The following is a 23,326-nucleotide window of genomic DNA, read 5'->3' as shown; positions in this document are numbered from 1 at the left end:
GAGCTGTTTCAGCCCAACGCAAAAATCTTTCAAGTTTCAGCAAATGACACGCACCGGTGACCTGCAGCTTCGCTCCAAAGGGTTCTGGGAGGAAGCATTTCTATGGAGGAGGGGGCTGGGACCCTGGACCCCGAAGAGGGGACACGCGGGCGCTAAGTGCAGCCTCCTCTTCCAGGCTGCGGCCAGCCCTCGGGGAGTGCCTGGCCCGTCTGGCAGCGGCCATGCCGGTGGCGTTCCTGGAGCCGCAGCTGAACGAGTACAACGCCTGCTCCGTGTACACCACCAAGTCTCCCCGCGAGCGGGCCAGTAAGCGGTGGGGGGCGGGCAGCTGTGGGGGTCGCGACCTACCGGCACAGAGCCTTGGGGAGAGCCAGCTTCAGGGGTGGGGTGGTCCTTCTGGGCTATGAGAGGCCGAGGATTCCCCAGATTGGAGGGGCCCCACGTTCGGGACTCCCAGTGTGTAAGGGCCCTGGGACGGGGAATGGGGGCATGTGGAAGCTGTTATACGAGGAGAATTAGGGGGTCAGGGATGGAACTTGGAGCCATGGGACTTATTTTAGTGATGGTGACATTTGGGGGCCTCATCAAGCTTGGGGACAGAGGGACTTTTCTGTGTCCTTGGGTGAGGGGTCTTTGTGGGAGGATTGAGGGAAGGTGTGGGTTCATTCATTCATTTACCAAATACTTACCGAGCACCTGCTAGGTAGGAGGGGCTGTCCTGGCAGCTGAGGTCCAGTGGTGAACAGAAAAACCCCTTGAGCTCTCAGTCCAGAGGGTGCAGTGAGGCACGACTCTCAAGGATGATAAGCTCCTGAGCAGAAAGCTTGGCTTTGCAGCTATTTCTGTGCTCCCAGAACAACTTCTGACTCAGAGTAGGCGAGTGAGTGAGCGAGGAAGGGATTGTCTGTTTCAAGGGACTGAATGGGAGTACGGGGCTCAGAGAGATAAGATGGGACAGAATGGGGTTGGAAAGGGTTTCTTTTGGAGCACAGCAAGTCCCCTACATATGAACAGATTATGTTCTGAGAGCACTTTTGTAAGTCCAATTTGTTTGAAAGTCCAGTAAAGTTAGCCTAGGCACCCAACTGACACGGTCGGCTGTGTGGTACCAGCGGCACCACTGCTGCTTTTACTCTTGCTTCCAGACATCCTGGGCTTGAAATAAATACTGTAAAGTACACAAAAGCACAGCCACTTGGAGAGAATGCACGCCCATGGTGATCTATGCCAGACCCGCAAACTAACTTATGCGATTAGACACGCAAATGCATGTTCGCATCTTTGAAAGTTTGCAACTTGAAAGTTCATATGTAGGGGACTCACTATGCTGCATAGCAGAGTCAGGGGAACAGGCTTGGGATGTGGGAGATTTTAGGAGTGAAGGTTTCCAGGCAGGAGATTTTAGGGAGTAGACAGGCTTGGGGATGTGTACTGTTTTGGGGGCCGCTGAGTTTGAGTGTAAGAGTTGGGAGAGGTAGTGGGGATGGAAGGGGTGTCAGAGGAACAGGGCTTGGGATGCTAGTCCTGGTGGCACTTCAGTGATATCTGGGGTGCTGTGAGATGATCGGGGCCCTGGGGTCTGGGGGTGAAGGCTTGGCATGCCCTGACCACTCCCTGTACCCCAGTCCTGGGGCTCCCCAACAGCGTGGAAGAGATGTGCCCCGACATCCCAGTGCTGGAGCGGCTCATGGCTGAAATTGGGGGGCTGGCCGAGTCAGGAGCCCGCTACACGGAGATGCCTCACGTCATCGAGATCACACTGCCCATGCTGTGCAGTTACCTGCCCCGCTGGTGGGAGCGTGGGCCTGAGATGCCCCCGCCCGCCCTGCCTGCCGGAGCGCCCCCGCCCTGCACCGCCGTCACCTCTGACCACCTCAACTCCCTGTTGGGAAATATCCTTCGGATCATCGTCAACAACCTGGGCATCGACGAGGCCTCATGGATGAAGCGGCTTGCAGGTGCGTCTGGAGGCGCTAGGCCTCTGAGGGGTGGGCCCTCGGCCAGCAGTCCCTCTGCCAGATGATCGTAGAGGGAGGCCGGGGAGGTCTGTGGTCTCCTGGGAGTTGGGAGCAGTCAGAGTGTAGGTGTTCTCAAGGTCAAAAGGCCAGGGGGTTGGGCCAAGTGCAGTGGCTCATATCTGTAATCCCAGCACTTTGGGAGGCCGAAGAGGGAGGATCACTGGAGCCCAGGAGTTCGAGACCAGCCTGAGCAGTATAGCAAAACCTCAACTCTACAAAAACTCAAAAAATTAGCCAGACATGGTTGTGTGTATCTGTAGTCCCAGCTTCTCAGGAGGCTGAGGTGGGAGGATCCCTGGAGCCCAGGAGTTTAAGGTTGCTGTGAGCTCTGATTGCATCACTGCACTCTAGCGTGGACAAGAAAACAAGACCTTGTTCCCCTGTCCTGCCCCAAAAAAGACCAGAGGTCAGAATCTCAAGTTTCTGGGGTCTGGGGTGGTCCTAGGAGTTCTCCAGGATGGGATTCTGAATTTCTGGGGCCTCGGAGAGAGTTAGGTCAGGGGCTAGGAGTCTGAGTTCCTTATGCAGAGGGTCAGAGGACCGAGTCAGGCCTCTGGACAGTTGGGGTTCTAGGACAGAGGTCAATAAATGAGTCTTGGCCAGGTGTGGTAGCTCATGCCTGTAATCCCAGCACTTTGGGAGGCCAAGGCAAGAGGATTACTTGAGCCCAGCAGTTTGAGACCAGTCTGGGCAACATAGTGAGACATCGTCTCTACAAAAAGTCAAGAAATTAGCTGGGCATGGTGGCACGCATCTGTAGTCCCAGCTACCTGGAAGGCTGTGGCAGAAAGATCACCTGAGCCCAGCAGGTTGAGGCTGCAGTGAGATGTGATGGTGCCACTGCATTCTAGCCTGGGTGACAGAGTGAGACGCTGACTCAAAAAAAAAAAAAATGGTTCCTTATTTATTATTATTATTTTTTAATTGGGCAGCCTCCCAAACCAGAGTAGGCTCAGGAAGACTTCCTAAGTGGGTCTTTAAAGTGTTGGGATTCCTGTTCAGAAGTTCACGTAAAAGTTCGGGGTTAGGAATCAGGTCAAGTTGGAGATCAGGGACTGGGACCCGAGGCCAGGGTCAGAGGTCAGAGGCTGGGGTAAAAAGCCAAGGATCATAGTCAGAAATCACATAGTGAGGTAAGAGTCTGGGCATGAGCCCCGTTAGAGGTTAAAAAGTGAGGTCAGGGCTGGACGTGATGGCTTGCACCTGTAGTCCCAGCACTTTGGGAGGCTGAGGTGAGAGGACTGCCTGAGCCTATGGGTTCGAGACCAGTCTGGGCAACTTGGTGAGACCGCATCTCTACAATAAATTAAAAAAATTGGCTGGGCGTGGTGGCACATGCCTGTAGTTCCAGCTACTCGGAAGGCTGAGGCGGAAGCATCGCCTGAGCCCAGCTGGTCGACGCTGAGTGGCTGGGAGCGTGCTCCTGCCCTCCACTCTGGGTGACAGAGTGAGACTCCAACTCTAAAAATAAAAACAAAACAATAAAAAGCGAGGTCAGAAGTCATGCTGGGTAGGGGTCCCAGGGATACCAGGTGACGATCCCGTCGTTGGGTCAGAAGTCAGGGATTTGTGCCGGGCTGCGGTCCGAGGGTGGGGCCGGGATTGTAGGTTTCAGGTCAGGGGCTGTGGCTGGGGTCAGTGTTCGGGGCTAGGTCCAAGGTCAGGGTCAGGCTGGGGTCGAGCGATAGCTGCTGGCTCGGCGGCGCAGGCCGGGGGTCTTGGGCCGGGCACAGAGGTGTCCGCGGTGGGGTCCAGCGGCCTGTGCCCCGCAGTGTTCGCCCAGCCCATCGTGAGCCGCGCGCGGCCGGAGCTCCTGCGCTCCCACTTCATCCCCACCATCGGGCGGCTGCGCAAGCGCGCGGGGAAGGTGGTGGCCGAGGAGGAGCAGCTGCGCCTGGAGGCCAAGGCGGAGGCCGAGGAGGGCGAGCTGCTGGTGCGCGACGAGTTCTCCGTGCTCTGCCGCGACCTGTACGCGCTGTATCCGCTGCTCATCCGCTACGTGGACAACAACAGGTCGGTGCCCCCCCCCTCCCGGAGCCCCCACTGTCCCCGTCCCCGGCCGACTAGGAACCAATGCCAGCTCCCACCCAGCCTCGGATCCTCCCTCCCGGGGCCTCCGGGCTTTGACCAGTGGCTCACGCCTGTAATCCCAGCACTTTGGGAGGCTGAGGCAGGAGGCTCGCCTGGGCCCAGGAGTTTGAGGCCAGCCTGGGCGACATAGCAAGATGCTGGTCTCTACAAAAAAATTAAAAAATTAACCAGGCCTGGTGGCGCGAGCCTGTAGTCCCAGCTACTCGGAAGGCTGAGGTAGAAGAATCACCTAAGCCTTGGAGGTCAAGGCAGTGAGCTGTGATCCGCCACTTCACTCCAGCCTGGGCGACAGAGTAAGACTCCCAACTCAAAAAAAAAAAAAAAAAAAAGTTCTACATTCTCCCCCAGCACAGTGTCCACAGGTCTGGATGGTCAGGCATGTCTGGTGTGTGCAGGGAAGCCCAGTGGTCAGACCTCCCTCTGTCATTCCAAGAGAGAAGAGAGGCCAGACCTGGTCAGCCTGGTTTTCCCCAGAAACATAAATAGTAAATAAAAGGACCAGTGCAGGTGTCAACCAATGGCTAACATCCCCCTAAAATTGGAAACACCATTTCATGGGTCATTAACTCCCAGGTGCAGCTGAATCTAGGGGTTGCAGAGTCAGTTTCCACCTCAAGTCACATCCTGGTTGAAAAAGATGTCAGTGTCGCATCAGGGCTGTGCTTAGCCATGTAAGTTTTGCCAGCAAAATTATGCTTAATCATTGGCTCCCCGGACCTGTCCTTACCGTTAGAAACCTTCTAGAAGATGCGCAGTCCCATGTGTGCATACTTCAGGATGGCCCACGCCATGGAACCACTAGGAAGGATGACCTTTAAAGGAATTTTGGTAGCTGAGCTTGTGGACATTTTTGGAGCCCATTTTTTGTTTACTAAGATGAACATAAGCCAAGGTTTCAGGCAAACAATGAGCAAGAAATTTCCCTTCATCTTGGAAGTTTATTATAAATCATTGAACAGGCTGGAATATATGGTATCAGAGAGCAAAAGCAAGAAAAATGGTTAAACAGCAAAAATTAGAAATTTGACCACCGATCAAAGTTTGCCCTTAAGAGCAATATCATAATATCATGCAAAAGTAAAGCTCCAAAGTTGACATGGATGGATTTTGAAATATTTAAGGCAAAATGAGCTGGGCATGGTGGCTCAGCCTGTAAGTCGAGTTGGGAGGACTGCTTGAGCCCAGGAGAACAGCCTAGCAACATAGGAAGACCTTATTTCTACCAAAAAAATAAAATCAAATAAAAAAAATCAAAAAAAAAAAAAAAAAAAAAAAAAAAAAAAAAAAGAAACAATCTGGTTATACATGCTGTTGTGTCTGAGGAAATCTCCATTTCCTTCCAGGTGTGTGAGCTCGATTCTAGTTTGTTTCTGCCTTCATGTCTAAGCAGAAAGGGAGGGATTTGGAGCTCACACAACCAGAAGATTCGATGACATGGCCACCTTCCAGCCAGAGAATCAGGCTTCCGTGGAAGCCATTTTATCTGTCCGCCTCCTCCATGGCCCACTTTTCTAATCTTTAAGCTTAGGAGAGGGAGAATTTTGTATTCGGTGTAGACTCATCAGAATCTCATTCTGACTGATGGGGGAGAGGGATGAGTCTGAGCCAAATGGAGGTCTCTTAACCAGGAAAGGAGGGCGGTGGCCAGATAGGCCAGTTCGGCGTCTGCCCTGTCAGGCTGGGAAGGGGTACCTTGTCTTTTATCGTTCCCCTAATGCTGGACAGTGAGATTGTGTCCATTTCACTGTCATTACATATGACCGTGTAACAGTTTGCTTTTTTTTAACGTTACAGTCCACCATGAGAGTTTTTTGGGGTTTTTTTTTTAAACTTTTTTTTTTTGATTCAGCGTCTCACTCTGCCACCCAGGCTGGAATGCTGTGGCCCAATCACAGCTCACTGCAGCCTCGACCTCCTGGGCTCAGACAATCTTCCTTCCTCAGCATCCCCACACCCCACGGGCATGCACCATCACACCCAGCTAACTTTTCTGATTTGGGTCTAGCTATGTTGCCCTCCTGGGCTCAAGCAGTCCTTTGACCTTGGCCTCCCAAAGTGTTGGGATTACAGACATAAGCCATCATGCCCATAATCCACCATGAAAGATATCCAGATTCCTGTCTTTTGTCTTGGTGGTTGTATGATATTCTATGCAGTTGGATATAGTTCAGTTTTTTAAACCAGTTGCCCATGACTGGCCATTTCAGTTGCTTGTGATTTCTCAGTTACTGACAATGTTGCAGGACCCATCTTTACACATTCATTTCTGTACTCACTGTTGAGTTCTGCTCCAAGATGACTTCCTGGGAATGGGAGTGCTGGTCAGAGGATATGAACAAACTGTGGTATATCCACACAACAGAACACTGCCCCATGGTGAAAGGGAACAAGTTACAGCACACAGCAATGTGGACGCATCTCACAAATGTTAGGTTGGATGGAAGATGCCAGAGAACCAAACAACAGAGTGCATGTCATGGTTTATGTAATGTTCAAGAACAGATGAAAATCACTTATGGCCTAGAAGTCAGGCAAGGGCTGTCTTTCGGGAGGAGGAAGGATACGAGGGTGCTTCCGGGGACCAGAATGTTCTATTTCTTGACTTGGGTGGTGGCATGCAAGTATGCGCCTTTTGTGATAATTCATCAAGTTGACACTTGATATGTGTGTATTATAAGAATGTATGTATGATATGTGTGTATTTCAATTAAAAGGTTAGAGAAAGAGAAACCATTTTCTAAAAGGAATAGTCATTAAAAAAAATTTTTTTTTCGAGTTGGAGTCTCACTCCTGTACAGGCTGAAGTGCAGTAGCATCATCATGGCTCACTGCAGCTTCGACCTGCTGGGCAATCCTCCTGCCTCAGCCTCCTGACTAGCTAGAACTACAGGTGCTTGTCACCATGCTCAGCTAATGTTTTTATATTTTGTAGTCTTGAACTTGTGACCTCAAGCCATCTTCCCACCTTGGCCTCCCAAAGTGTGGAGTTTACAGGCATGAGCCACCATGCCTGGCCTCATTTTAAATTTTTAAGTATTCATCCGAATGGCCAGGTTTCTCTGGAAAACTCCATCCCTCCAACTGGATGTCCCCTGGTCGTCCTACCCTGAGGTCTCCCTGTGTGGCTCTTCCCTGGGATCCTCACCCCATACTCCACTGGTCCCTTTGCCTGACCCAGGGCACACTGGCTGACGGAGCCCGATCCCAGCGCTGAGGAGCTCTTCAGGATGGTGGGCGAGATCTTCATCTACTGGTCCAAGTCCCACGTGAGTGCCCACCCACACGGCCCCTTCTCCAGGAACACAGGAGCCGCTGCCCACAGGCGCCCACCCTCACCCATTTGGTTCCAACACTGCTCCCCCACAGAACTTCAAGCGTGAGGAGCAGAACTTTGTGGTCCAGAATGAGATCAACAACATGTCCTTCCTGACGGCTGACAACAAGAGCAAGATGGCCAAGGTAGGCTCTGGGTTATGGGAGGAGTACTTAGCAGGGTGGGAGGGAGCACCCTCCAGAGCTCCCTACCAGACCCCTCCTCGCCCAGCTAGCCTGTCCTGCCCTGGCCACATTCCTTGCAGCACCCAGAGGAGCCCCTCACCCCTTCTCCCTCCTCCCCTCATCTCCCTCTTCCGTCACCCATCTCCTCCCTCCCTCCTCATTCTCCTCCCCATCCTCAGAACTGCCCCACCCAGGGCCTTAAAGACCAAGCCCGCCCACCCCCAGGCAAGGCCTGCAATGTCCAGCTAGGGGACCTGTGGCAGGTGGGGTGGAGGGCTGGCCGCTTGGAGGTGGGCCTGGGCTTTGGACTTCTCTGCGGGGCTGGGGTAATTCTCTTATCTCTGTCTGCGATCCGGTGAAGCAGGCGGGAGATGTACAGGTCAGCCCCACATCTGGGACCTTCCGCATGTCTCTTGGCTAATACCCTCTTCCCTGAAAGCCCTGCCTCTGCACACCCCCCACCCTGCTCCCACTTTTCTTTACTTCTCCAACCCCCCATCCCCAACCCTCAGCTTTTGGCAATTTGATTTCTTTTTTTTTTGGACTTTTGTTACCAAAAAAAAAAAATAAATAAAGCGCAACTCTCAGCTTTCTCCAAAGCATCGTGGGCTGAGGTCAAGGGGGATGGGGCCGGGGAGACACGCAGCGCATGGTCGGAAGGCAGCACTCTCGCCGTGCGGTGGTTTAAGGCTTGGGCTCTGGAGTCAGGCAGACTGGGGTTCAAATCCTGCATTGGTGGTTAGCTCTGTGACCACAGTCGAGTGTCATCCTTCTGAGCCCCTGATGGCATCCAGCTGGCGACCTCCACCCAGGGCCTCTGCGGGGACTCAGTGGGATGCTGCATGTGCGGCCATCCGCAGTGTCAGGCGCGGGTCATGCTCGGTGTTGCCAGCCGGCATGGATGTGGCTCTGGCCGAAGCTTGTCATGGGGTGGCCCTGGCCGTGGGTCTGCACCCAAGGCTCCAGAACACGGCTGTGGGGCTCTGTGCCCGGTGTCTCTGCTTCCAGATCTTTCTGGATGTCTCTTGCATCTTCTGTCTCCTATCCTTGTCTGTTTCAGTCTCTCAGTGTCTTTCCTTTTTTTTTTTTCTCTTTCGCGTCGGAGTCTCACTGTCACCCAGGCTGGAGTGCAGCGGCACGCTCATGGCCACCACAGCCTCGACCTGCTGGGCTCAGGAGATCCTTTCACCTCAGCCTTCCTAGTAGCTGAACCACAGGCTCCACCACACCCAGCTAATTTTTTGATTTCTTGTAGTGACGAGGTCTTGCCAGGCTGCCCAGGCTGGTCTCGAACCCCTGGACTCAGGCAGTCCTCTCGCCTACGCCTCCCAAAGTGCCGGGCTGACAGGCGTGAGCCACCACGCCCAGTTGTGTCTCTCCTCTTCTTCCAACTTCTCTTGGCTCTTGACTCTTTGTGGGTGTGCATCTTTATTCTCTTCTTGGGAACTTGGACTTGAGCTATGAAGTGTGGGGTTGTGCATGTTGTAGAAGGGGGTATCGTCCTGGGAGTTCTGGGGAGATGCTGGGAGAGGCCTGCCAGGAGTTGAGAAAAGTCCAGAACTGGGGAAAATCTGGAAGGGTTTGGATTCAAAATTGAAACCAGGCATGGTGGTGCACACCTGTGGTCCCACCACTTGGAAGGCTGAGGCAGAAGGATTACTTGAGCCCAAGAGTCCGAGTCCAGCCTGGGCAACGTAGTGAGACGCTGTGTCTTGAAATAAAAAGTTAAAAACAAAAGGATTTGGGAACTGGGGATGTGGGCTTGGGTCTGGAAGGGTGTGCAGTCAGGGCTGCAGGTCTGAGGTCAAGGATCAGTGAGGTCTGGGCTGGAAACTGAGGTGAGCTTGGAGGCTGTGGAGGAGGGGGTTCTTGGTATCCAGGCTGGGGGCTGGAATGGCGACGGCGGCTGCAGGTTGGGGCTGAGGCCTAGGGCTGGGACTCGGACTGGTGCTGAGCCCTGTGTCCCCACAGTCCGGTGGCTCGGACCAGGAACGTACCAAGAAGAAGCGCCGAGGAGACCGCTACTCTGTGCAGACATCACTGATTGTCGCAACGCTGAAAAAGATGCTGCCCATTGGCCTGAACATGTGTGCACCCACTGACCAGGACCTCATCACACTGGCCAAGACCCGCTATGCCCTGGTGCCTGTCCAGCCCCCCCGGGAGCCTGCCAACATCCCACCCGCCACCCCCCTGAGCCCCCAGCTCCCTGGGAAGCCTTCCTTAGAATCCTACTGAGTCTCTCTCAGGGACGCGGAGGACTCCCTGAGCCTTCTGGGATGCCCTGAGCCTTCCCCTTGGGGATGCTGCGGACCCCACTCAAGATAGTCCCAGGGCCCCACAGGCCTAAGGACCCTACCTGGGTCCCCAAGAACCCCAGAAATGCCTCTGAGAACCCCGGGACCCTATGAGCTCTGCAGGACCCCACCAGCCACCCCCTAGGACCATGCCAAACCCGCTGAGACCTTGAAGACCCCCAACAAGATACTGTTAGCCTCCCAAGACTCCTCTGAGCCCTCCACTAAGACCCTTCAAGACCCCTTGGGACCCACTGAGTCCCTGGTGACCCCCCCCTGACTTCCCCATCCCCTCAGGACTGAACGCCTAGGTTCCTACTGAACCTTCCTGCTCACCTTACCTTTCCTTCGGGACCCTGACACCCAGCTGAGTCCCCAAGTACTCTCCCTGTGACACCGAGTAGCGTCCCCAGGATCCTAATAGCCCCTTCCCCTGGGCCACGCGTAAATCTCTGAGGGCTCAAGGATCTTGGAGATCAACTGACCTTGGCCCCAGAACCCCTTAAGCTCTCTGGGGTTGCAAGGAGGCCTCCAGGACCCCACTCACCCCTTGCATGGGACAGCAAAGATAATCTGCCCCAAACCTCAGGGACCCTAAGGAGCCCTCCTAGGATTCTCCCTGAGAGCCCTATAACCCTCTCTGCTAGGACTTTGTTTAGCATCCTTACAACCTGCCCACCCCTGGGGCCCTGAAGACCACTGGCTCCTCCCCTAGTGTCACTAGGACTCCTTTCCAGAAGTCCCAAGGCCCCTGTCCTCAGGACCTCAACTCCTCCTAGGACCCACTGAGTCCTGCCAGGACCCCCAAAAGCCCTCCAGGGCTTCCTGTCCTTCACCTTGGTCCTGTTTGCTTTCTCTCCTGGAACCCTAGTGAGCCCCTGGCCTGCTGAGCCCACCTTTGGCCCCTGCGTAACCAGCGACTCAGCTGACCTGCCTGGCCCTCTGTGACCTCCACTGACCTGGCCGATCGCCCATTTTAACCCCTCACCACTTCTGGTCTTCACACACCCTCTGCCCCACTCGGACCCTCTTTCCCCCTGACTCCCTCTTTGGCCTGATTTGACCTTTCATGACCTCTTGTCCCCCCCACCTCCTCTCAGACACCCGTGAGGACCCTCAGATCCTTCCACTGTTCAACATGGCCCTCTGGCCAACTCTAGGACTCCTCTCTGACCACTGACCACCTTCGGATCCGTTCAGTTTATCTTGGGTCCCCACAAAAGCCCTTGCCAAGTCCAGGGGGTGGCGGGCCTAGAAGGGAAAGTGCTTTGGGTCAAGGAGGGGATGGGACCTCCAGAGTGACCCAGCCTGACCATGTCTCTGCAGAAAGACACAGATGAAGAGGTGCGGGAATTTCTGCAAAACAACCTTCACCTTCAGGGAAAGGTATGCCCCCTTCATCTACAACCCAAAGGGGCGGGTCAGAGTAATCACCGCCATATTAGCGAGCGTTTGAGCACTCATGCACCAGGCATTGAGGACGGACCTCAGCAGGCGCTCAGCCATTGAACCCCACGACCCCGAAGGGCGGGGCAGCCGGAGAAGCCGACACCATGCGGGGGACCCTCAGAGAAACCCGGCAGGGGCGGTGCCCGCACGCCCACAGTCCCTCCTTCCCCCCCGAGGTCGAGGGCTCCCCGTCTCTGCGCTGGCAGATGGCCCTGTACCGGGGCCTCCCGGGCCGCGAGGAGGACGCCGACGACCCCGAGAAAATCGTGCGCAGAGTCCAGGAAGTGTCTGCGGTGCTCTACCACCTGGACCAGGTGCGTGGGGCCGGGGTGGGGGGAGGGGCGGGGTCCGGTTGTTGATTGGCTCAAGCTCGGGTCTTGGGGCGGGCCTGGGGCGGGCCTTGAGTCGGTGGGCGGAGCTAGACGTGAATTTCAAGTTGGGGGGCGGGGCAGGAGGTGGAGCCGTGAGCTTAAGGCGCGGTTTCGATTGGAAACTTGGGTCTGGGGAAGGGACCTACTGCTGAATCAGGAGTCTGGGGGTGGGGGTGGGGCCAAGTCGAGATAACTTGAGTCTGTGGGTGGAGCCTCGACATGGAGGCGGGGCCTGGGGAGTGGCCCTGGTTTTGTGAACTCTGTCTAGGATGGGAACTCAGGCTTGGAGGCCAGCCAGAACTTGCTCGACTCTGTGGATGGAGCCAGGATTCCGTCTGCCTCGTGTGTTGGGCTTGAATGTGGACATGGCATCGATGGCGGTTTCGCCCGGGGCTGAGAGTGGAAATCAGGCTAGAGGCAGGGTCTGGGGGGGTGACAGACTGTCCCACCCCCCAGATCGAGCACCCTTACAAGTCCAAGAAGGCTGTGTGGCACAAGCTTTTGTCCAAGCAGCGCCGGCGGGCAGTCGTGGCCTGTTTCCGCATGACGCCCCTGTACAACCTGCCCACGTAAGGCCTCCAGCAGAAGGGGCGCTCGAGGGGCCTGGAGGGAGGGAGGCTGGGGAGTCCAGATGATGGCGTACCAGCACGATGGGGTCTTGGGGTGGTCGGGGGTGGCAGATGCGTGGAGGTCAGCAGAGTGTGGAGCAGGAGGCATCTCAGTGACTCCCGGACATTTCCCTGCAGGCACCGGGCCTGTAACATGTTTCTGGAGAGCTATAAGGCTGCTTGGATCCTGACTGAAGACCACAGTTTTGAGGACCGCATGATAGATGACCTTTCAGTGAGCTGGGGCCTGCCTGGGGGCATGGGGGAAGAGCTGGGTTGGACTTAGGGCCCAAGCCACTCTTGGTACACCTCCAGGGGTCACCCCCACATCGAAGGGTAGAGAAATGGCTTGGGTTAAACCAAGGTAAGGTGCAGGAGGTAGGAGAAGAGAAAAAAATCCAGGCCAGGCAGGGTGGCTCATACCTGTAATCCCAGCACTTTGGGAGGCTGAGGCGGGAGGATCACTTGAGGCCAGGAGTTCCAGGCTGCAGTGAGCTAGTCATAGCTCCGCTGTACAGTCTGGGTGGCAAAGCAAGAACCTGTCTCTAAATAAATAAGAACATAATCCAGCCCAGCAGGGCTGTGGGGAGCAGGTGACTGGAAGGGATTCTGGAAACCCATCCCCCAAGTTTCACCCCTCCCCAGAAAGCTGGAGAGCAGGAGGAAGAAGAAGAAGAAGTGGAGGAAAAGAAACCAGACCCCCTGCACCAACTGGTTCTGCACTTCAGCCGCACTGCCCTAACTGAAAAGAGGTAAGGACCCTTGCAGGGTCTCAGAAATGCCCACAAATTCCTGGCAAAGAGACCCGATTCCCTGCCCTGTTTCAATCTCAGCAACCTCCCAGTCCCTCAAGAGAGGCTCTCTGTGTCCGGGGGTTGGGGCATGGCTGCTCTTTAGACGTCACTTTACTAGGACAGGCAAGGCCACCGTAGCAGTTGTGTGGGCTGAGCACTTGCCAAGAGGCATCTTGTCTAGGGGGTTTGCATCACAGACCATGTAGATTTACTAGACTTTTCCAGAAGAAAGTGTCTTGCTCAAAGTCAGTCTATTACGAAAAAAAATCAATACACGGCGCAAATTTCCAACAGATGGAAATGGCAGGGGACTTTTTCTAATTCACTCAAAGGCTTCCTATGGGCTAATAGCAGGCTTAGTAGTAAATAACAGTCACCCGGATGGGCCAGCTGCACTGCTACCGCTGGTAGTAATAATTGACAACATTCATCAAGTGCATATTATGTGGCAGGCACTGTGCTAAGCTCTTGACATCTGTAGCCTATCACTTAATCTTCACACCATGAGACGGATCCAATTTCAGCTCCTTTTTGTGGATGAGGAAAGGGAAGCACAGCGATTTGTTGTTCTTGCATAGCGTGATGTCGGGAGCTAGAGTGTCCAGGGCTGGGCTGTGGCACAATGGTGCCGACAGGGACCCAGGCTTCCTGGCTTCCTCCTCTGCCCTTCTTAGATTCTTATCTGTGGTCACCAGGGAGACGCCGCCCTTGCAAGCATCACGCCCACATGCCAGGCAGAAAGAAGGGGAAAAGCTTGCTTTCCCATTGGTCAGAATTCTGGCATCAGGCCACCACTGGCTGTCAGGGAGACTAGGAAGTTGAGCACCCTGTTTTCCATGCAGTGGGCAAGCAAAGGCTTTGGAGTTAGACTCTCTGGGTCGAGCCCCAGCGCAAGCTGTGTGACCCCAGCCCAAAAGGACCTTTGTGTGACAGTCCCATCTGTGAAACAGGACTAGTGATATATGCCCACCCAACAGGAGGCCTGTGTGGATCAGTGTGCTGACATACAGGAAGCACTTGGAACAGGGAATTACTTAGTGCTAGTGTAGACACTCAGGGCATGTTGGCCACCTTAGAGGACGCCAAGAGAAAGTGGCTGGCCATCGTTGTTAGATGGCCAGGAGGTGGCAAGACAGCTCTGGACATTCCAGCCTCCTGTCGCAACATTGTAGCATCACAGTGGACAGACAGTGCCTGCACTAAGAGGTCCAGCAAAACCCCCAGAATGAATCCCATTGGCCCACCCTGGGCCACGTGATCATCTCTTACCAGTGGTTGTGCCCAACTAGATCAAGTCCTCCTTGGCTCTGCCTTCCACACATACTGCCCAGGCAGTGGGCAGTCCACGCCACCTGAACCACACAGCGTGGGCTCTCCTAAGAGGGTCCTCTCCACGGGTTCCTAACTACCTCCCTGTTTCCTTCCCCAGCAAACTGGATGAGGATTACTTGTACATGGCATATGCTGACATCATGGCGAAGGTGAGGCCCTGTTCCATCCAGGGTCCCTTCCTTCTCCCAGCTGCGATGTCCACGAGAAGAGCTGGGCAGCACTGGGGCATCTCCTTTGTTCCCTACCATCCCTTAACTCATACCCCCTCCCCAGAGTTGCCACCTGGAGGAGGGAGGGGAGAACAGCGAAGGTGAGGAAGAGGAAGCTGAGGCTTCCTTTGAGGTAGGTGGATCCTGAGGTTCTGGAGGAGAGGGGTGAGGGACGCTGGCTTCAATCATCTCCGATGCCTTCAGCACGAGTTCACAGGGTGGTCACAGAGCAGTGACCAAGTCAGTCCACAGGGAGACAGACACTTCAGCCAAACAGTAACAGCACAGAGGATTCACCATGGTGGTGGTGGGGGTGGGGGATAAGGGTGGAATTTGGGCACAGGCAGAGGGGTCAGGACCAGGATGGGGGAATCTTATGGTACAGCAGCCCAGGCAAGATGGGAAAAGGTGTCAGGGAGGGCTTCTCAGAGGAGGGGATGTCTGAGCAGAGGGATAAAAGGAGTATGCCAGCAAGAGAAAAGTGTTCTGGGTAGGGAAATAGCCTATGCAAAGGCCAGGCAATGAGAAAGAGCCGGTATATGTGCAATTAGCCAATCCATTTATTAAGGCAGTTGACAAGAGTGTACCTCAGAGTTCTTTAACCTTTTTGAAGCATTTACTTCAGAGGTCAGGGTCACTTCTGGCCTCTGTGAAGCCTTTCTCAGAATCATGTTTTTAAAGGATAAAATGAATTCATAGTAGAGGAAGCAAGTATGAAATAGTTACTAAAATATTTTTTAAAAATTAGTGATACAGCAATATGTGTACATTTAAAAATGAATCTGTCGCCGGGTGCGATGGCTCACATCTGTAATCCCAGCACTTTGGGACACGAAGGTGGGAGGATTGTCTGAGCAGGGGTTCAAGACCAGCCTGAACAACATGATGAGACCTCATCTTTACAATAAATAAAAAAAAATTAGCTGGGCATGGTGGTGCTTCTCTAGTTCCAGCTACTTGGAAGGCTGAGGCAGAAGGTTGAGGCTGCGGTAGCTATGAGCGTGTCACTGCACTCCAGCCTGGATGACAGAGACTCTGAAGCAAAAATAAATAAAATAAATCTATCAAATAACAAGACCCAGCAGTGGGTTCAATAACTACAGTAATTGAGAAGTGGTGATGAACATGAGTGATGTTTCAAGATGTCTGTTGCGATGCTAATGTGTTATGGAAACATCTGTGATTTTTATTGGCGACAAAGTCACGGGTTGTGCTAATATTGCTGTGATTTACGGCCTCATCTATTTCCTTCCATTATGCAGAGGATGGGAAACATGAGACTTTTTTTAATGATCTAAGTTCACAGATGGCCTAGACCTTGTCCACTGACCCCTGGGAGGTCCGTGGGCCCAGGTTAGGACTTTTCCTTGCTCAACCCTGATCCATGTAGCTCTTTCTCCCTGCCTGGCCCCATGCTGGGTCCAGGAGACAAGTCAAGGATATTAGCTCAGGGGATGGAGGGAGCTCACAGCAGAAGGAGGGAGTCGTGGCAGGGCGGGCAGGAGTGCGGGCCAAGGCTGTGAGGGAGAAGGCTGGGCTGGTGAGCCTGGACTCACCCGCCCCGGGGGTTTGCCTCTCCGCCCAGGAGAAAGAGATGGAGAAGCAGAGGCTCCTGTACCAGCAGGCACGGCTGCACAACCGGGGGGCGGCAGAGATGGTGCTTCAGATGATCAGCGCCTGCAAAGGTGTCCTGCACAGAGCGTTCAGCCTCAACCTCCCCGGCCAACCTGCTCCCCTTGGGCGCATTGGCCGACCACTCACACCAGCCCTGGCAGGGCTCCCTTACGTACCTGCCTTGCATACCTGTGCACGCCCTTCCAGCCCCGCTCTCGCCTCCCCTGGGATGGCTGTTTTCTGGTGGGTGGGACATGCTGCCCCCAAACTGGGCAGACCATCTTTTGTCCTCTCTCCACCGCCTCCAGGAGAGACAGGTGCCATGGTATCCTCCACCCTGAAGCTGGGCATCTCCATCCTCAATGGAGGCAATGCTGAGGTGCAGCAGGTAACAGAGGCGAAGTGACTTGGGAGGAGGGCTGAAGGGGTGGGAGGTTCTGGGGTGACTCCCAGGCCCCCGTCCTCTGCTGCCCCCACTGCAGAAAATGCTGGATTATCTGAAGGACAAGAAAGAGGTCGGCTTCTTCCAGAGTATCCAGGCACTGATGCAAACATGCAGGTACTTCTAGAGAACAGCTTCTAGTTAAGCTCTGTTTGGTGCAGCCTTGTCCCCACTCCTGGTACCGTTTTCAGATCTAATTCTCTCTTGGTCCAGGAAGAGAGACCCACTGAGAGTAGCTCAACAAGGAATTTATTATATGAATTAATGTAGCACAATAAAGGAGGCAAAATGTCACGGGCTTTAAGAATTGGGTAATAGCCGGGCTCGGTGGCTCAGCCTGTAACCCGCGCCTTTGGGAGGCTGAGGTGAGTGGATTGCCTGAGCCCGCGGGTTCAAGACCCACCTGGGCAACTTGGCGAGACCTCATCTCTACAATAAATCAGAAATTAGCTGGGCGTGGTAGCGCACGCCTGTAGTTCCAGCTACTTGGAAGGCTGAGGCGGAAGGATCGCTGGAGCCCAGCAGGTCGAGGCTGCGGTAGCTGGGAGCGGCCACTGCACTCCAGTCTGGGTGACAGAGTGAGACTCCAACTCAAAAAAAAAAAAAAAAAGAATTGGGTAATGGCAGGGCAAGGAGGCAGAGGGAAAAAAAGAATGAGTCGTATTATGGGTTAGGTGTGGTGGCTCACACCTGTAATTCCAGCACTTTGGGAGGCCAAGGCCAGAAGGCTGCTTGAGGCCAGGAGTTTGAAACAAGCCTAGGCAACACAGAAGACCCCATCTCTACAAAAAAGAAAATTTTTTAAAAATAAAATGAGTTAGCCAGGCTCAGTGGCTCAGCCTATAATCCTGTGCTTCAGGAGACTGAGGTGAGTGGATGGCCTGAGCCCGCGGGTTCGAGACCTGCCTGGGCAACTTGGCGAGACCTCATCTCTACAATAAATTAAAAAATCAGCCGGGCATGGTAGCGCGTGCCTGTATTTCCGGCTACTCGGAAGGCTGAGGCGGAAGGATCGCCGGAGCCCAGCAGGTCAAGGCTGCGGTGGCTGGGAGCGGTCACTGCACGCCAGTCTGGGCAACAGAGTGAGACTCCAACTCAATAAAATAAAATAAAATGAGTTGTATTATGCATTCCAGATAGTGGAACCAGAAAGTTGTTGAGAATTCAAGGGGAACTTGGCAATGGAGAACTCAGCTCCCTCTGCTGATGCCTATTACTATGGCTCTACTGTTGTCTGGGTCACCTCTTGCTGTCAGCTGGCTTTTTCCAGCCCGCTGTAGCTTTTGCTGATTGATGCGTCTATTTCCCTGGCCCTACCTTGCTTCACAGCTGCCACGTCACAGCTTCTCCCAGCTCTTTGCTTCTGCCTTCTCCTGGTTTCAGCACCTACATGAGTGATGGTGGCTCTCCAGCCCTCCCCACTGGAAGCTGCCAGGTCCTAGAGAGGGGACAGAGGCCTCATCCATCCCGGCTTTCCTTCCTTTCCCTCAGTGTCCTGGATCTCAACGCCTTCGAGAGACAGAACAAGGCAGAGGGGCTGGGCATGGTGAACGAAGATGGAACTGGTGAGGCCCTGTCTCGGGCTTCCCTCTCCCTGGGACGACATCTTCCTTCAGGATTCCCACCCATTCCCCCCTCCCCCACTCCGGCCGTTGCCCAGAGCGCCCCCCTCCATGACACCCCATCCCCAAGGGCTCCCTCGGGTTCCTCCCCCGCCGTGGCCCCCAGCCCCGCCCTCTCCATGGCCCTGGGGTCTCCCTGGGAGTCGCTCTGTCCTGTGTCCTCTCAGCCATCGCCACAGGCCCCGCCCTCCACGTGCCCCAAGTCTTGGGCCCTGGTTGCTGTTCTCTTATTAATGTCCCTAATCCGGGTTAATCACGTCTCCTCTTTGCCGTGTTGTGACGTGTCTAACCTCTCGACCTGGTCCCGCCTCCTGCCTATCCACCCCCATCTCTCCGTCTGTCCCTCCTTTTCCCTCTTTTCTTCCTCTCTTCCTTGCGGATCCACTTCCTCCTGTCTCCTCATCATTCTGCCTTTCTCTCTGTGGTGGTTTCTATCTCCGTGTCTGCGTCTTTCTGTGTCTTTGTCCCCAACGGTGTCACTGTGTTTGCCTTCCCTGTCTCCGTCTTCGTCTGTCTCTTTTTCTCTCTTTTCTCCTGCTTCCTCCTCCCATCCTGTTGGCTGCCCCAGTCATCAATCGCCAGAACGGTAATTCCTCCAGCCCACCCCCTTGCTGTGCTGCTGGCCCCTGCCCCTCCTCGCCCCCACCCGCCCCACCACGGGGGGCTGAGGATCTGGGACGTGCAGGGGAGGGAGGGACCTTTCGGCGGGCGGGCTGTGCCAGTGCCGAGTCTGGAGGCCTGGAGGCCAGAGACCGAGAATCGGGTCTCAGGTTAGCCGCCGACAGCACACGGGCCTGGGAACCAGTCTCTTACCTTCCCTAAGTGTCAATTTCCCCGTGTGCCAAATGGCAAGAGAAGAGACGATGGCAAAGATCTCTTTGCAGCTGGATATGCTCGGACTTCCAGACCCAGATTCGCAGTCCCCCTGCGGGGTGATCCCCCCTCCCACCTACTCTTCCTTCTGGCCCCCACCCCAGATGGGTCGGTCAGCGGTTCCCATCCACCAACCGGATTGGTTGCCCCCAGCATCCACGGATTGGTGTGCGTGCCTCCTCTGCACCTGCTCTGACTGGCCCATTCGCGGTCTGGCCTCCTCTCCAAGCAGCCCACCGTGATTGGCTTCTTTCAGATGCCCATTCAGATGCCCGTGTTCACACACTCCCCCCTGCTTCTCCTGGATTGGCTGCTTTCAAGGCTTCTGGGCCAACTGGCTGGCTTTCAACTCCCGTCTCTTACCCCAGCCCATCTGCCCTTGCTCGGAGCCTTTGTGTGAAAGTGACCCCCAACCCGTAACCCATTAACCCCCATGGCCTGGAGGGGGGCTGAGGGTGACACCAACTTCCTGAATGTCTGCTGGGTTGGCAGACACTCCCAGATGTCACACAAGTGGTGACATCAGAGGAGCATTGATGTTGTAGAGACACTTGAGGCCCTGGCTTCATGACTCAGGGCCCCTCCGGTTTCCCATCTGCTGATGTCATGGACTTTGAAATCGTGACCCCCTCTGTCATGGATGCCACGGCCCTCAGAGTGTCTTTGAAGTGGTGGCTGCTCCTCCAGTACCCCCATGCTCTGTGCATGCGTGTGCAGTGTGCATGGGCCATGTGCATGTGTGGTCTGGCTCGGTGCCTCAGACCCCTCCTGGGCCCTGCCCCCTCACTCCCACCCAGGAGAGAAGGTCATGGCAGATGATGAATTCACACAAGATTTGTTCCGGTTCCTGCAGTTGCTCTGCGAGGGGCACAATAACGGTGAGGAGGTGTGGGGGGAGGGGGTTGAGAGGAGGCCGAGGTTTGGGGTCGGCCTGGAAGGGCTGCTTGAGTCGTCTTCAGCCCCCTTGCCCCCTTCGCCAGTGACGGCCTCGCCAGCCACCCTTCATCCTGCACTTCTGGCCAGTGTCAGTCCGTGCACCTGCCAACGTCTCTCTCGAGTTTCTGGAATCCAGCCACTTTGCTTCCCTTTCCTCTGGCCAGTTCAGTTTCCCAGAACCAATCTGCCAAACACCAGTTTGGCCAAAACTCAATTTGCCCAAATGGGCAATTTGTTACACGCTACTTTCCCACAGGCATTTTCCAGTGGCTGCTAAAGTTCAACACATGCAGCCCATTTCTGCTCCTTGGGTCTGTGTGGAGGAAGAAACTGCCGAGTGGTTTTCAATGGGCCTATTTGAGTCATTTATTTATTTTACTTATAAAAATACTTTGCAGGCCGGGCTTGGTGGCTCAGCCTGTAATCCTGCGAGGTGAGTGGATTGCCTGAGCCCGCGGGTTTGAGACCCACCTGGGCAACTTGGTGAGACCTCATCTCTACAATAAATCAAAAAATTAACCGGGCGTGGTAGCGTGCGCCTGTAATTCCGGCTTACTTGGAAGGCTGAGGTGGAAGGATCGCCGGAGCCCAGCAGGTCGAGGCTGCGGTGGCCGGGAGTCTGGGTGACGGAGTGAGACTCCAACTCAAAAAAAAAAAAAATACTTTGCAAGGAGGGAAGCCTCCATATTCTTTCTGAACGTAAGCAAGGGTTTTCACTTTTGTTCTGGTTCAGCCATTTAACAAGCTTGAGGATGACCCAGCAAATTAATTAAAATAATTGCTGATGAGAAAATGCAGCCTCCCATGACATACATGGTTTACAACATTAAAGGAGCTGTCAGAAGTCTGTACAGCATTCTGCCTAAAGCTGTTTCCTATAACAAACATGTACAGTCTCAAGGTTGTGGTTATAACTCTTAGCAGATGATTATGAAACCACAGACTACCTGGAAATTGCCTTTCATGACAAGAATTGGAGTGATTAGAAATCTAACTTCCGTAGAACCCCCCACCCCCAACTTGGCTAGTGCTGTTTAAGGCAAGTGATTTGCAAATACCTTTAATGTCTTCTCAACTGGGAGTGGTGACTCATACCTGCAATCCAAGCACTTTGGGAGGCCAAGGCGGGAGGACTGCTTGAGCCCAGGAGTTCAGGACCAACCTAGGCAACATAGCGAGACCTCGTCTCTACAAATAAATTTAAAAAGGGAGCCAGGTGTGGTGCCACACACCTGTAGTCTCAGGTACTCGGGAGACTGAGGCTGGAGGATTGTTCAAGCCCAGGAGGTTGAGGCTGTGGTGAACCATGACTGTGCCACTGCACCCTAGCCTGAGCATCAGAATGAGACTCAACAACAACAAACAACCAAAAAAAAAACCTCTTTTTCTCTCATCCTGCATCCTCAAAAGCTCTTGGGTCCACAGCCAGTTTTCCTTCAAGGTTTAGAAATTACATTTGTGCCGTGTGACTAGGATGCTCGTTCTATAATATTAACAAAGGTGGAGTCAGTTATTGAGTTTAAAGTGAATTTTATTCCCTGAGTCGACACCTCTTTGAAAATGAGAATGTTCATGGCTGGGCTCAGTGGTTCAGCCTGTAATCTCAGCACTTTGGGAGGCCAAGACGAATGAATTGCCTGAGTCCACGGGTTCGAGACCAGCCCAGGCAATTTGGTGGGCCCTTGTCTCTACAATAAGTGAAAAATTAGTTGGGCATGGTAGTGCATGTCTGTAGTTCCAGTTATTTGGAAGGCTGAGGTGAAAGGATCGCCGGAACCCATCAAGTTGACGCTGGGGTGGCCGTGAGTGTGTCACTGCCCTTCAGCCTGGGCGACAGAGTGAGACTCCAACTCAGAAAAAAAAAAAAAGAAAATGAGAATTTTCTTCTGAGTAGTAGTTCTCTCTCCCAACAAATTTGTAACCAGTCCTCTGCCTGGATTTATTCAACGACCCAATGAGATAAGCATTTGAGCCCATTTTCTTATTAGACTCTGGTGTGGCCATGTGCTCTTTGAGCTATGGTCATCACCATGTTTCTTGACATTGGCCCCCTTCTCTACCTTGGAAAGGTGAATCTCTTTCTTTCTCTCTCTCTAATTTACTTTTCAAGTAAACTATTTTTTTCCAATAAAAAAAAATAAGCATTTGAAATATCTTTCAAACCTCAGATGCCTTGCTTGTCTTGAGTGGTCAGTGCCATTCAAAGCAGACAAAAGGTCTGTCTTTTGCTCACGTGCACATGTCTGTGACAGGTGTTCTCAGCTGGCAGACTTCTTTACAGGAGCGGTATCATCATTGATACACATGGCCCAATTTAAATTAACACAATTTTATTTCATGAATTAAATTAACACAAAAGAGTTAAAAAACAGCATCAAAAAATGGTTAATGGGAAAGCCTGTCCACGTGCTTGTACAGCCTTGACTCTTTGCATATGCTTTTGGTTTATGTCATGAAACCTGGCAACATGGGTCTCTGCTGAGCCAGCGTGGGGAGACAGTGAAGGGGCTGGAGGGGAGTCAGGTGGAAAGTCAAACGTTGGGGGTAAAAACACTTTCAAGGACTGTTACAACCATCCCGGCCGGGCTCGGTGGCTCAGCCTGTAATCCCAGCGCTTTGGGAGGCCGAGGTGAGTGGATTGCCTGAGCCCGTGGGTTCGAGACCAGCCTGGGCAACTTGGCGAGACCTCATCTCTACAATAAATCAAAAAGTTAGCCGGGTGTGGTAGTGCACGCCTGTAGTTCCAGCTCCTTGGAAGGCTGAGGCAGAAGGATCACCAGAGCCCAGCAGGTTGAGGCTGCAGTGGCCGGGAGCGGCCACTGCACTCCAGTCTGGGCGACAGAGTGAGACTCCAACTCAAAAAAGCCCCAAAAAAACCATCCCATGCAACACGACATTACTATAAACACTTAAAGGACTTAACTGAAGGTCACTTTTGTTGCTTTTGTCACTTGATGATTGGCCATTGGGCAAATGGGTCTACGGAGGCAGTTCTTGCACTTAAGGCACAACCCAGTATCTCCTGGAAGCCTTGTTCAGCCTGTAATCCCGCGCCTTGGGAGGCTGAGGTGAGTGGATTGCCGGAGCCCCCGGGTTTGAGACCTACCTGGGCAACTTGGCGAGACCTCATCTCTACAATAAATCAAAAATGAGCCGGGCGTGGTAGCGTGCA

The 23,326-nt window shown here is 53.9% G+C and overlaps 1 protein-coding gene and 1 pseudogene across 1 annotated transcript in view; both read left to right on the top strand.

The window, feature by feature from the left end:
- LOC103250526 (ryanodine receptor 1-like) overlaps nt 1-23,326 on the top strand; it is a gene marked incomplete at both ends in the record, with an annotated part of 51,050 nt that overhangs the window by 14,623 nt on the left and 13,101 nt on the right. The window contains 18 exons of the mRNA XM_021708073.1: nt 176-306; nt 1,626-1,958; nt 3,791-4,031; nt 7,288-7,375; nt 7,476-7,568; nt 9,579-9,749; nt 11,231-11,290; nt 11,530-11,667; nt 12,181-12,293; nt 12,471-12,567; nt 12,978-13,084; nt 14,556-14,607; nt 14,732-14,800; nt 16,253-16,352; nt 16,590-16,669; nt 16,764-16,840; nt 18,215-18,288; nt 20,016-20,096. Coding sequence (XP_021563748.1) covers nt 176-306; nt 1,626-1,958; nt 3,791-4,031; nt 7,288-7,375; nt 7,476-7,568; nt 9,579-9,749; nt 11,231-11,290; nt 11,530-11,667; nt 12,181-12,293; nt 12,471-12,567; nt 12,978-13,084; nt 14,556-14,607; nt 14,732-14,800; nt 16,253-16,352; nt 16,590-16,669; nt 16,764-16,840; nt 18,215-18,288; nt 20,016-20,096 — 2,105 coding nt within the window. The remainder of the gene's footprint in view (nt 1-175; nt 307-1,625; nt 1,959-3,790; nt 4,032-7,287; nt 7,376-7,475; nt 7,569-9,578; nt 9,750-11,230; nt 11,291-11,529; nt 11,668-12,180; nt 12,294-12,470; nt 12,568-12,977; nt 13,085-14,555; nt 14,608-14,731; nt 14,801-16,252; nt 16,353-16,589; nt 16,670-16,763; nt 16,841-18,214; nt 18,289-20,015; nt 20,097-23,326) is intronic.
- LOC110594733 lies at nt 4,887-5,128 on the top strand (annotated as a pseudogene).

This window comes from Carlito syrichta, unplaced genomic scaffold (assembly GCF_000164805.1).
Source record: "Carlito syrichta isolate Samal-C Ts95f unplaced genomic scaffold, Tarsius_syrichta-2.0.1 Scaffold130553, whole genome shotgun sequence".
In the NCBI taxonomy this organism is placed as follows: Eukaryota; Metazoa; Chordata; class Mammalia; order Primates; family Tarsiidae; genus Carlito; species Carlito syrichta.
Note: the sequence above shows the minus strand (reverse complement) of the source record. Positions and strands in the feature narration are given on the sequence as shown.